This window comes from Mobula birostris, chromosome 17, assembly GCF_030028105.1.
Source record: "Mobula birostris isolate sMobBir1 chromosome 17, sMobBir1.hap1, whole genome shotgun sequence".
Lineage (NCBI taxonomy): Eukaryota > Metazoa > Chordata > Chondrichthyes > Myliobatiformes > Myliobatidae > Mobula > Mobula birostris.
In genome coordinates this window covers 23,176,453-23,189,114 of record NC_092386.1, presented here as the reverse complement: position 1 = coordinate 23,189,114, position 12,662 = coordinate 23,176,453, and the positions used below count along the sequence as shown (strand labels likewise).

Genomic DNA, 12,662 nt, shown 5'->3' with positions numbered 1-12,662 from the left:
AATTCCACTGAACTGTTCTCACAACCTATGGACTTCATTTCATGTTTTTGATATTTATTGCTTATATATTTCTCTCTTTTGTATTTGCACAGTCTGTTGTCTTCTGCACATTCGTTGTTGTCTGTCTTCTTGGGTGCAGCCTTTCAATGAATCTATTGTGTTTCTTAGATTTACTGTGTACGGTCACAAGAAAATGAACCTCAAAGCTGTATATGCATATACATAATTTGAGCTTTGTTTTAACTAACAATTTACCAACTAAATTTTGGAAAAGGTGAAAGTTCTAAATCCAAGCGTTCAAGCAGTAAGGCCAATCATCCCATCCCAGATCAGGAAAACAGTATTTGAATTGATATACAGTTACCTGAAGCAAATGTAGTAATTGGAGGTAGATTCATTAATTCATAATTCACCCCTCTGGTTTTAATTTTCTTTTTGTTCGTACGCCCTTAAAGAGACAAAAAAAACCATGTTATGAAATCTCCAACTGCATATTTCTAAAGGGAAATAATACCATAATATTAACTCAGCTGCTACTTTGACCCATTCTTCCTTTCACACTCATCTATGGCCAAGAAGTCAAATAAATGATTTGATCGCAGAAGAGGAAAGCCATTCGGTCCTTCGAGTCAGAGGATCAATGACCTATACAGCCAAATATGCATCTCATTTAGTGGGAGCTGCTTTCTAAATGTTGATCATTCCGTCTGAGCAACATTTCCAGTATCAAGTGTAACAAAATACTTTGGGCTTGAACTACTTCTGATTATATTTCAGATTCTGGCATCTACAGATTTTTTTGGATTTTAATTTTCTCTTTAATATCTGCTTCCTTATCCTAATCACTGTTTAAAGTAATACTTTATGATTTAATCAACAATTAATTCACCATTCTGCATAAAATAACATTATTGTTCAGCAGTGTACTTTCTAGATGATAAAGTCATTGTTGTTGCAATGAAGGTCTACTGTTCTTAGGAAACAATCTTGACTGAAGGAGAACTTGAATATCTTCCTCCAGCAATTACTTTGGTAATAGGATAGAAGTGTACTCTGGAGCATTCTACCACCAATTTCCTTCTGTGGTATCATTCAATTATGAAATAATACACCACTTGGCACCATTTCCAATTTCCATTTACAAGGGATGGACACACAGCCTTTCCGAAGGAAAATTGCAGAAATTATTTTAAAGCACAAATTGCACCTTTTATGCAAAACTTACCAAATTAATATTTTGCAGAAACATAAATCAAACTGTTTAGCCAGGATTCTTATGATTTTGGTTGTGCAAATTTTCCATAAACCTACCCAACATTCCTGACTCCAGTCTAATGGACCCGCAACCTCAACTCGGGCGTACGCTCGGCCTACAACCCACACTCCTGCTTCTAGTCTTACATCCAGTTTGCACTCTGGACTTCTAGCTCACCTTCTGAATGAGTTAAGTGCAAGGTCCTCAATTTGAAAACAATGAGAACTGAAGTAAAAAGTCCAAAATACTTTAAAAGCACTCTATCAAACAATGTTTGAGTTGTGACACAAGATAATACCAGTATAAGTAATCAAAATGCTTGGTTAAGATGGTACATTCCAAGGCATGTCACAGAGGAGGGTAAAGAACTTGATGTTTGGGGAGAGAATTCAAGCTAAACAAAAATCTGCTAATGACCGAACAAAGAAAATTATAGATATACATAGGCAGAATTGAAAGCATGTAGAGTTTTCGAATATAGCAAGTTTTGGGATTGCTTCTTTCCACTTCAATATTTAGTTGGCACAGCAAAATTCCTTTTTCTTTAATGCATTCTGGCTCTACAGAATACAGACATGCTGAAGGATCTCGGTTCGAAGCTTTGACTGTACTCTTTTCCAAAGATGTTGCATGGCCTTTTCTTTCTCCCTAGGCCTCCTGTCCCATGATCCTCCCCCTTCTCCAGCCTTGTATCCCTTTTGCCAATCAACTTTCCAGCTATTAGCTCCATTCCTCACCCTCCCCCTCTCAAATCTCTTACTATCTTTTCTTCCAGTTAGTCCTAACGAAGAGTCTTGGCCTGAAACGTCCACTGTACCTCTTCCTATAGATGCTGCCTGGCCTGCTGCGTTCCACCAGCATTTTGTGTGTGTTGCTTTATTGATACATGTCTACTCTACTTATTAAAAAAAATCCTGGAATTCATTAAGTAAATGAAAACATGTTCTAAAAAATATTCCACTGAATGGAATTCTTAACCTAAATTTTTTGTTTCCAAAATGTAAAACAGAGTAGAAAAATGTTAGTTATAACGTACCTAGATTTTCAAAAAGCATTTAAGAAAATGTGATACAAGTACTTTATAAAAAATAAGGAGTCACATACAATCAATGTTTAAGAGACACTTGGACAGAACATTAAGTAGCCAAGGCATAAAAGGATAGTGGCCTAATACAGGTGTACGGGGTCTCTTCTTTGTATGTTAAATTTAAAATGGCTTCTTTGTTATGTTAATCTTTTAAATTGCTGCCTATGTGGATTAAAATGGCTTCTATGTTATGTTAAATGCTGAGGAAGTCTCTAGCAAGACATTTGCTTGGGTTAACACAGATAGCAGGGTGCTATTAGCCAATGGGTGTTAATGTATCGTTTTTTTTCGGATGATAATGCTGTCTCATATGATTGGGGACAGGGGTGTTTGGTGGGGAGTCGGAGGAGAGACGGAGAGACAGGGAGGACGGCGGACGTGCGGAAAGGCTCCGGTCGATCACTCCGGGTGGTCCCGAGCCGCGAGTCGACAGGGTCCGGGTGGTCGCCAGGAATTTCTGAGCAACTTGTGCACGAAGAACTTGGACTTTGATAAATCTGGCGCCCTTTTTTCCCCCATTACTTCCTTTTCTGTATCGATCTGATATTAATTTCATAGACTTAGTAATATCTATAAAGTGTACTTGGTACAACGTACTGTGTGTGCTGGCTGATGATTGACATTTGGGATTGATTCGGGTGACAGTGGTCCAACAACCGACCCAGCGGGAGGCGTTCAGGCCGGTGCCGGGCGGGACTTCCCCTAGACATATACGAGCCAGTATAGCTGAGAGTTACACAGGCAAATGGAATTAGTGTCTATCTAGGCAAAAAGTTTGAAATAGGTGTGGTGGACCGAATGGCTCCTTTCTGTGCTATACATCTCCATGACTCTTCTGATTGTACAGGTCTTTGCATAACTACACCTGGAGCAGTGTAGCGGGTATGGTCTCTGTGTCTAAGGGAGAATGTGATTCCATGGGATGATACAACAAATATTCAACTTAGTAATTTTGGAATAAGGCATTTATTTCATGCAGAGTGATTATTAAAGATGGGGATAAAAAAGACTGAACTGTCTGGACAATGTAAATGATCTGGTGATATCCCCTGGCCACAGTCATAAACTGGAGACTCAATCGCTGGATGAGGGATCAGGTATTTAGGACTAATATAGATGCTCAGTTATTGAATACATTCTTGGCTGAAATTACAATCCAGGGATATGCAACTGGGTGAAAAATTGGTCAAAAAATAACCATATTAACTGAAACTTCACAGCACTTCAAAAAAATTTACATCTCGTCTCTCTCAGCAACGTAAATATTCATTATTCAGCATTCCTTTTAAATCAACAGGTTTTCTTTTCACATTTATCAATTTTGTATCAGCTCATAGGATCCTCAAGGAAATAGCAAATGTACATTTTTTCAACTATTTTTCCTTTGTCAACAAAACATTTTTGGAACATTTCCTAGCAGGAAAGATCATGAGACAAGGCAAGAGAAGGAAAAATTACTAACAGCTCTAAGTTTAGATAATCTAAGATAAAATTTTAGAAAAATGTGAATTGGTCAGTAAAGTGAAGAGAAGCATTTTACTACTCTTTAATGAACTGATAGCCTGTTTTAATTATGCAGATGAAAAACACCTGTAATATATTCATACCATGTAACAATACTTACCTTGACCCAAACTCTTATTAGAACTTTCATGAATAGTGGAAAATGACTGTAAAGTTCCATCTTGTCCTATATTTAAAAACAAAAGTGAAATTTGAGGAAATATGCCCATATTTAAAAGAAAATAAAGATCAAAAGGTTATAAAAGCCATTTACCCCACATAACAAAAGTACCAAGTACAGTAGATTACAGTAGTGTACTCCTTATTACTAAGCTCAGTATGTCCAGTATTCAGTACAGAATAAATTTTGGAATAACAATCATCATCCAGTACTTTCGGTTTGCAACAAAGCAACCACATTTAGATTAGATTAGATTATGAGAACACTCAGTCCTCGTTTATTGTCATTTAGAAATGCATACATGCATTAAGAAATGATACAATGTTCCTCCAGAGTGATATCACAGAAAAACAGGACAAACCAAAGACTAACACTGACAGAACCACATAATTATAATATATAGTTACAGCAGTGCAAAGCAATACCATAATTTGATAAAGAACAGACCATGGGCACGGTAAAAAAAAAAGTCTCAAGTCTCGATCGACTCTCGAGACCCCAACAGCAGGCGGCAAATGGGAGAAACTCCCTGCCATAAACCTCCAGGCACCGACAACTGCTGATGCCTTGGAAGCAGCTGACCACAGCCGACACTGAGTCCGTTCATCCGAAAACTTCGAGCCTCCGACCAGCCCCTCCGATACAGCCTCCTGAGCGCCATCGACCTCGCCCCGGCTGCCGAAACAAGCAAAGCCGAGGACTCAGGGCCTTCTGCTCCAGAGATTCCGGTTACCACACAGTAGCAGCGGCAGTGAAGCGGACATTTCATAAGTTTCTCCAGATGTTCCTCTGTCTCCATCAAATCAGAATTGTGCATGGTACCCTACTTGACAGATTACAGATATCATTCACCGGAGAGGCCGCGCGCGCTGTGTCCTGCCTCCATCTTCTCCTTCTCCTTCTCCTCACCATTGACCTCAAAATTCCTCACAAGGAATAGCTTTCATCTCTTGATGTCAGATGTCAGATCGCAGGCAACCAGTAGTTTATGAACACTGTGGCTAATCCTTTACATTGTAGCTTGCAAATCTTGCAATTGTCCAGTGCAAGATTTTATGCAGTTGGTTTGTTAATGACATGGAAAAATAATCAATACAAAATTGCTTCCAGTGAGTTTTCAATTACAAGGTGTTATAAATTTACTTCGAATGGCACACTTTAAAGTAAAAGATAAAATTAAATCAATATTACTATTTTGTGTGGTACTTCTAGCAATTTTGGTTTATTCCATTCACATTATGTATATTTTGACAAAATGTTTATCAACTCTATAAAATAAAGATTTCCATAAAATCAGACTACACATGCAAGCAAAAGGAAATCTTACCAGAGCTAAGAATGTTTTGCCCATCAGATCCATGATATTTTATTTTGGTTGGAGGGGCTCTGTGTCCCATGCGGTATCGTAAGATGCGACCACCACCTCCTGGAGCATCAAAAATCCAGACCTGACCACAAAACAAAGCTTCATGTTTTTCTTACAAAAACAGCCTATGCTGAGCTTTTCCTCACCAGAAGTATTGTACCATCCTATTCTCTAGCTCAGCTGGCTACTAAAAGAAGACTGAATAGTTAACAACTAAGATATTCTTGTAAAATGCTTTTCCATACCCAAGGCTCTGTCATTTTCTCTATCACGTTGATAAAGCTTTAACTGTATCTGGCCATACATGCATTTCCTTTGAATGCAAAATTGTTGGTTCTTGATTTATTTGCTTGCAGTTCATCCCTGCTAAAAAGTTTCCACCCTTTTTGAAGGGCTGAGCTTCAATCTTGGGAATCTTCTGATGACTTAGAAACATAATAATGCTCCAACATTCAACATAATTATAATTGACAATCCACTTCATTACCTTAATCCCACATTCTCTCAACCTCCCTGGCCATGTTAAATCACATCTCATGTACCCTCTCAGGTATGCATAAAAGCTCATATTTTTGTTTACAAAGCACAACACACAAGTCCATTCAGCTAACCAGAATCATACTGACTCCCAGCAGAGCAATCCCCATCAGTTCAATTCTTCCCTTCCTTAGTTCCTTATGGCCCTGCACTTTACTTTCTTCCACTCAAACTATTAATTCCCCTTTGATTCTCTTGCCATTTCCCTAACATTATTGCATGCCAAAGTAAGATCACATTATACCACAGTAGGTTTACAAATATAGAAATAATTAACTACACTCTCAAAATAGTTCTTCCATTCAAATAGATTATGGTTTCATATTGCCAGAATTATTACTCGTTTTCAAAAAGAATATTTTCTATATACACGATAATCTGATGACAATAATAGCACAAGAACTATACCCGAATCGCATTGTCTTCACCAGTAGTAATGAGAAGTGGCTCGCCATGAACAAACGTCAGTCCTGAAACGGCTGTCGTGTGAGTTTCTCTCATCTGGCTAATCAGTTTCTTCTCCTCCAAATCCCATAGTCCAATGTGACCCATGTGACTACCAACAGCCATCACTGGGAAACCATCTTTAAAAGTGAAACATAAAAAAAATTGTGATGTACAAAGGTAATTTTTATAGCAGTATGTACAAAACAGCCTCCAAGACCCTAAGCTATCATTTTCAGGTATTCTTGACAATATCATTAGGTGAACGGAACTGAAAAAACACAGCTCACCAGTTTCAATAATAAAACTGTAGTTCCATTCCAGAGCTCAAGTATCTCAATTAAAAGACATATGAATCTAAGTATTCAACAAGATTTATTTATAAATCCCTAATTTATAAACTCTGATATGCAATTCTAGTATCTCTTCCACTTCATCTTGACTTGCCTTATTAAACTCAACCACATTTGCCTACTTGGCGATGCAATCTTGGATTTTTTTCCCCAGGTCTGTAATCCTTTGGGAGCTATGCACTCTGATCATAATTCTTCTATCGTCCAAGTCAAAGTCAAGTTTATTATAAGTGCGTGTATGCACAAGTGCAATGAAAAATTTACTTGCAGCAGTATCACAGGTACATAGCATCACAAAAGCAGCGTTCGCAAGAAAAATATTAATTATACACAATTAGAACAAAAAAAAAGTATTATTGTGCATGGTGATCAAAGTGATGGTCATAGTGCTGCTGAACTATAGTGATGAGGGTTTGCTGATTGATTCAAGAACCCAATAGTTGAAGAGAAGTTGCTGCTTTTGAACTAGGTGGTGTGGATCTTCAGGCTTCTATACTTCCTGCACAATGTAGCTGTGAGAAGGTGGCATGGCCCAGATGGTGGAGATCTTTGAGGGTGCACATGCTACAGATATTAGCATCCAAATTGCTGTACCAGACCAGTCAGAATGCTTTCAGCAGTACATCTGTAGAAGCTTGTTAGAGTGTTTGGTGACAAGAACCTCTGACGCAAAGAAAAAGATGCTGGTTCACCTTTCTTGTGATCGCATGTGCTGGGCCCAGGACTGACCATTCAATATGTTAATACTTAGGAATTTAAAAGAATTCTCTCCATTGTTGACCCCCTAATATTGACTGAAGCAGGTTTACTCTCCTTAGCCTTCCTGAAGCCCACAATCAGTTCTCTAGCCTTAATGTAACATTGAGCAATGTTACAACTTATGCATGGGACCTATCTCATTCCTGTACATTGACTCATCACCGCCTGTGATTCACCCAACAATGCTGATGTCAGCAAATGTGTATATAACATTGGAGATATCTCTTAGCCAAGTTATGTGTGCATAGAGAATAGAACAGGGTGTAGTGCATGCAGTCTTACGATACAACCCATTTGATGGTCATTAAGGAGGAGATATTGTTAGCAACCCTCATTGACTCTGCTAATGAGGGAGGTACAGAAGTCTAGGTCTTGAAGCTTGATTATGATTTTGGACAGGATAACTGCGGTGCTGAGTGCTGAACTGTGGTCAATGAACAGCAGCTTGATGTAACTGTGCTGTCCAGATGGTCTAGAGCAGATTGAAGACCCAGAGAAATCACACCTGCTGTTGACCTGATAAAGCGTATCATCAATTTCCGCATGGATTACATCATCTCAAGAGCCATTTTTGATGCAGACTATGGCTATCCTGTTATTATCCTTCTTTCAAATTTCCCAAAAGTTCATTTGTCACTGAACGCCAAAATTACACATCTGATTTTGTACCTTGAACATAAGCACTCTGACCAGGAGATATATCAATGAAGTGATACAGTGTTTGAGGGTTTAAACAGTACCAGGATATTGTCAGGTATGTTCTTAGTGATGCTGATTAGATGCCTAGGAGCAATATGTACAATGAGCAAAACCCTGCTAATCCTTATACAGTACCACTTGAAAAAAAACATAATATAACCTTAAGGTAATTGGGGCCATGGGGAAAGTGAGACATTATGTGTGTCCTGATGCAGGTGATGCTGGTGTATCTAAAACAACAGGAATTCTGCAGATGCTGGAAATTCAAGCAACACACATCAAAGTTGCTGGTGAACGCAGCAGGCCAGGAAGCATCTCTAGGAAGAGGTGCAGTCGACGTTTCAGGCCGAGACCCCTCGTCAGGACTAACTGAAGGAAGAGTGAGTAAGGGATTTGAAAGTTGGAGGGGGAGGGGGAGATCCAAAATGATAGGAGAAGACAGGAGGGGGAGGGATGGAGCCAAGAGCTGGACAGGTGATTGGCAAAAGGGGATACGAGAGGATCATGGGACAGGAGGTCCGGGAAGAAAGATTGGGGGGGGGGGGGGCCCAGAGGATGGGCAAGAGGTATATTCAGAGGGACAGAGGGAGAAAAAGGAGAGTGAGAGAAAGAATGTGTGCATAAAAATAAGTAACAGATGGGGTACGAGGGGGAGGTGGGGCCTAGCAGAAGTTAGAGAAGTCGATGTTCATGCTGGCCTCCCCCTCGTACCCCATCTGTTACTTATTTTTATGCACACATTCTTTCTCTCACTCTCCTTTTTCTCCCTCTGTCCCTCTGAATATACCTCTTGCCCATCCTCTGGGTCCCCCCCCACCCCCCGTCTTTCTTCCCGGACCTCCTGTCCCATGATCCTCTCGTATTCCCTTTTGCCAATCACCTGTCCAGCTCTTGGCTCCATCCCTCCCCCTCCTGTCTTCTCCTATCATTTTGGATCTCCCCCTCCCCCCCCCAACTTTCAAATCCCTTACTCACTCTTCCTTCAGTTAGTCCTGACGAAGGGTCTCGGCCTGAAACGTCGACTGCACTTCTTCCTAGAGATGCTACCTGGCCTGGTGTATCTAAACTAGGTAGAACCGCAGTACCTATAGGAAGATTGCCCCCCCCGCCCCAAATATCCCTTTAGAGCCCCCAGGTTCTTTAAATGGTAGATAAGTAGACATAAGCTTACTGTCACCCTCAGCATTGCCAAGGAAAACAAGCATATACAATTGTAAGAAAAAGTTTGCGAACCCTCTGCAATTATATGGTTTTCTGCACTAATACTCATAAAATGTGGTTTGATCTTCATCTAAGTCACAGTAATAGACAAACACAAACTGCCTAAACTAATAACGGACACACTACTTCTTCACAGTCTAGGTTCAATAAAGTATGTGAACCTCTGGGTTAAAGCATTCTACAAAAGCTATCTGCAGTCAGGTGCACCAATCAATGAGATGAGATTGCAGGTGTGGTTTGTAGAGGTGCCCTGCCCTTCAAAATAGTCACAAAGTCAGGCCTACTCTTCTCAAGAAAGATTTGTTCATGTGCACCATGGCTCGATCAAAACAACTTGCAGAGGCCTTTAGAAATGCAGAGATCTACGAAGCTGAAAAAGGCTACAGAAGTATTTCTGAAGACCTGAGTGTTCATCAATCCAAAGTAAGAGAAATTGGCTACAAATGAAGGAAACTCAGTATCGTTGCTACTCTTCTTAGGAGTGGGCATCCTGCAAAGATCATACCAAAAGCACAATGTGCACTATTGAATGTGTAAAGGAACCCAAGGGTAACAGCAAAAGATCTGCAGAGATCTCTAGAACTTGCTAAAGTCCTCTGTTCATGTGTCCACTATAAGGAAAACACTGAAGAATGGTGTTCATGGAAGGACACCACAGACAAAATCATTGCTCTCCAAAACAAAAACATTACGACAGGTCTCAAGTTTGCAAAAAGACCACCTGGATGTTCCACAATGCTTGTGCGACAATGTTCTGTGTTCTACGGATAGATGAAACAAAAGTTGAACTTTTTGGCAGCAATGCACACCGCTATGTTTGGAAGAAAAAGGGCATTGCACACCAACATGGTGGAAGGAGCATCATGGTTTGGGGCTGCTTTGTTGTCTCAGGGCCTGGACAGCTTGCAAATGTTGAGGGAAGAATGAGTTCAAAATCGTATCAAGACATATTACAGGAAAATGTCAGGGCAGCAGTCTGTCACCTGAAGCTTAATAGAAGTTGGATAATGCAACAAGACAATGATCTAAAACACAAGAGTAAATCAACAACAGAATGGTTTAAAAAGAAGAAAATTCATGTTTTAGTATCCCAGAAATATTGATGAACTGAAACAGTTTTATAAGGAGGAATTGTCTAAAATTCCTCCAAGCCAACATGCAGGACTGATGAACAGTTACTGGAAACGTTTGGTTGAAGTTACTACTATACAAAGGGTTCACACCAGTTACTGAAAGCAAAGGTTCACATACCTTTTCCAAAAATACATGTAATATTGGATCATTTTTCTGAATAAATTAATGAAAAAGTATAATGTTTTTGTATTATTTATTTAATTAGGTTCCCTTTATCTAGTTTTAGGACTTATGTGAAGACCTGATCACATTTTAGATGATACTTACACAGAAATAGAGAAAATTCTAAAGGGTTCACAAGCTTTCTCGTACCACAAGAGCAATCTTTAGCTGATCTGAAGCCTAGAGTACACTCAGACCCCTCTTATTGCTGAGGATGCATTCCTCAGAGGTGGAGTACTATCTAAATCAGCACTATGCAGGGTCATTATAACATTATGTAATTGGACACGTGTTTCTGATTTTAAAAAAAAATCTAACCTGAGGTCCATATTATTTTATGTACACACAGTAATTGGTGGAGTAACAAACATGCAAACAAGTCTAACCTGTACATCAGTGGAGCAGCAATACATCCCAGCAGCAGCAGCGGAGGGAAGCAGGTGGTGGCTACAACCTAGAGCAGGGATCAGGCTGTGGGTCCTCCTCTAACTTCGGCTTCTTCAAGTAGGCATTTGACTGCCTTTTCTTAAGTTTCCTCCCATGAAGCAGTTCTCGGTAGCAGGAACTCATGTCGAGAGCACATCTCTTTTGCCTTATTGCTTCGCTCCCAGTTGGTGTCATTATCGATAAACTAGTCCACGAATTGTGTGATTGTGGTGATGCTAGAGCCGAGGAATTTTGTGGTGAGATTTCTTGCTGGTATTTGCTCTCCTCTGTCAGTGTCTTCAGATTCACCCAAGATGTGCAGCTCTGCCAATTCTCCAAGCTCTTTACTATTAAGGCTCTTGCTGTCTGCACGAGCCACTTCACCAAAGATACGTATGCTATGGAGGTTACTGGGCTATTTAAATCTATCAAATCAACCTCTGCTGGCTGCGAATGTTACCGACGTATCTTCTTCTTCTTGAATATGATTGAAGATGCTCCTTGCCTTTTCCATTATTATCAGTTGGCTTTAGGGGCATGTTTCCTTGTGTTTGGTCATCCACCCATATATTTAGTCCATCTTCCACCTTGTCAAGCAAATGGCTCCTTGAATGAGTCACTTTCATTGATGATAACTTTGAGGTAGTTGTTGCAGCTTTTATCTTGTTTGTTTTATAACAAAGCCAATTTCAAAGATGCGCCAACATCAAGCTGATGCTCACCAGCTTCCAAACGCCGTATCACTTGCAGATTCACATCCGTGCTAATGCATTCCCTAGACATCTTAGATGTACTACCCTCACTGGAAGTTGCAGGCCATTTTCCAAACATTATGGGTTAAAAAAAAAAAGGAATAAATTGGTGAGGGAGCAAGAACGTTTACACATGTGGGGCAGGCAAAGCGTGAGGAGCTAATACGTGGTTGGCTGTGAGTGGCTCAGGGCATATGTAAAGCGCTCTCATTGGCTGATTGAATGTTTACTGTAATGGCGGCTGCTCAAGCAGTTTTAAGTGTTCTTTAGAATGAAATTTTGTCTTTTTAAAAATTTCAATAAAGAATTAGATAACTGCATGGTAACAAATCAATGCTATGCGGGGTCTGAGTGTAGTTTCCTCATCCGAGATGAACATATGCAAGGGTATCATTTTCCAAAACAGCCACATCTTCATGTTAAACATTTGTTAATGAGAATATGCACCTTCCTCAATGAACTGATTTATGCTATGGTATCTGCATGAATGCATTGTTACATGTTCCAACTAGCAATGGCTTTTATTGAGGTAATTGATGTTTATAGAGAATACATCACCCTCTCAGATTCTTCCAAATCTGGTCACCATGTCTGCCTTTTACTGGATCGTCAGACTCAGTCACATGTTGCCATTTGATATTATCTAAATGTCTTGCTTAACCCTTTTTACATTTTCTCTATTTGGACTTTAACACAAGATGCACTTCGAAATAATATGCTTCTTCAGAAGATGTCCATTACTGAAAACCATATGTGCCATAATTATGACAATAAATTGGTTTA

The 12,662-nt window shown here is 39.7% G+C and overlaps 1 protein-coding gene across 1 annotated transcript in view; it reads right to left on the bottom strand.

Moving 5' to 3' along the window:
- wdr36 (WD repeat domain 36) overlaps nt 1–12,662 on the bottom strand; it is a 73,203-nt gene that overhangs the window by 33,859 nt on the left and 26,682 nt on the right. The window contains exons 8-11 of the mRNA XM_072281382.1: nt 6,338–6,513; nt 5,354–5,474; nt 3,967–4,032; nt 365–448 (exon numbers count right to left, since the gene is read on the bottom strand). Of these exons, the coding sequence (XP_072137483.1) occupies nt 365–448; nt 3,967–4,032; nt 5,354–5,474; nt 6,338–6,513 (447 nt within the window). The remainder of the gene's footprint in view (nt 1–364; nt 449–3,966; nt 4,033–5,353; nt 5,475–6,337; nt 6,514–12,662) is intronic.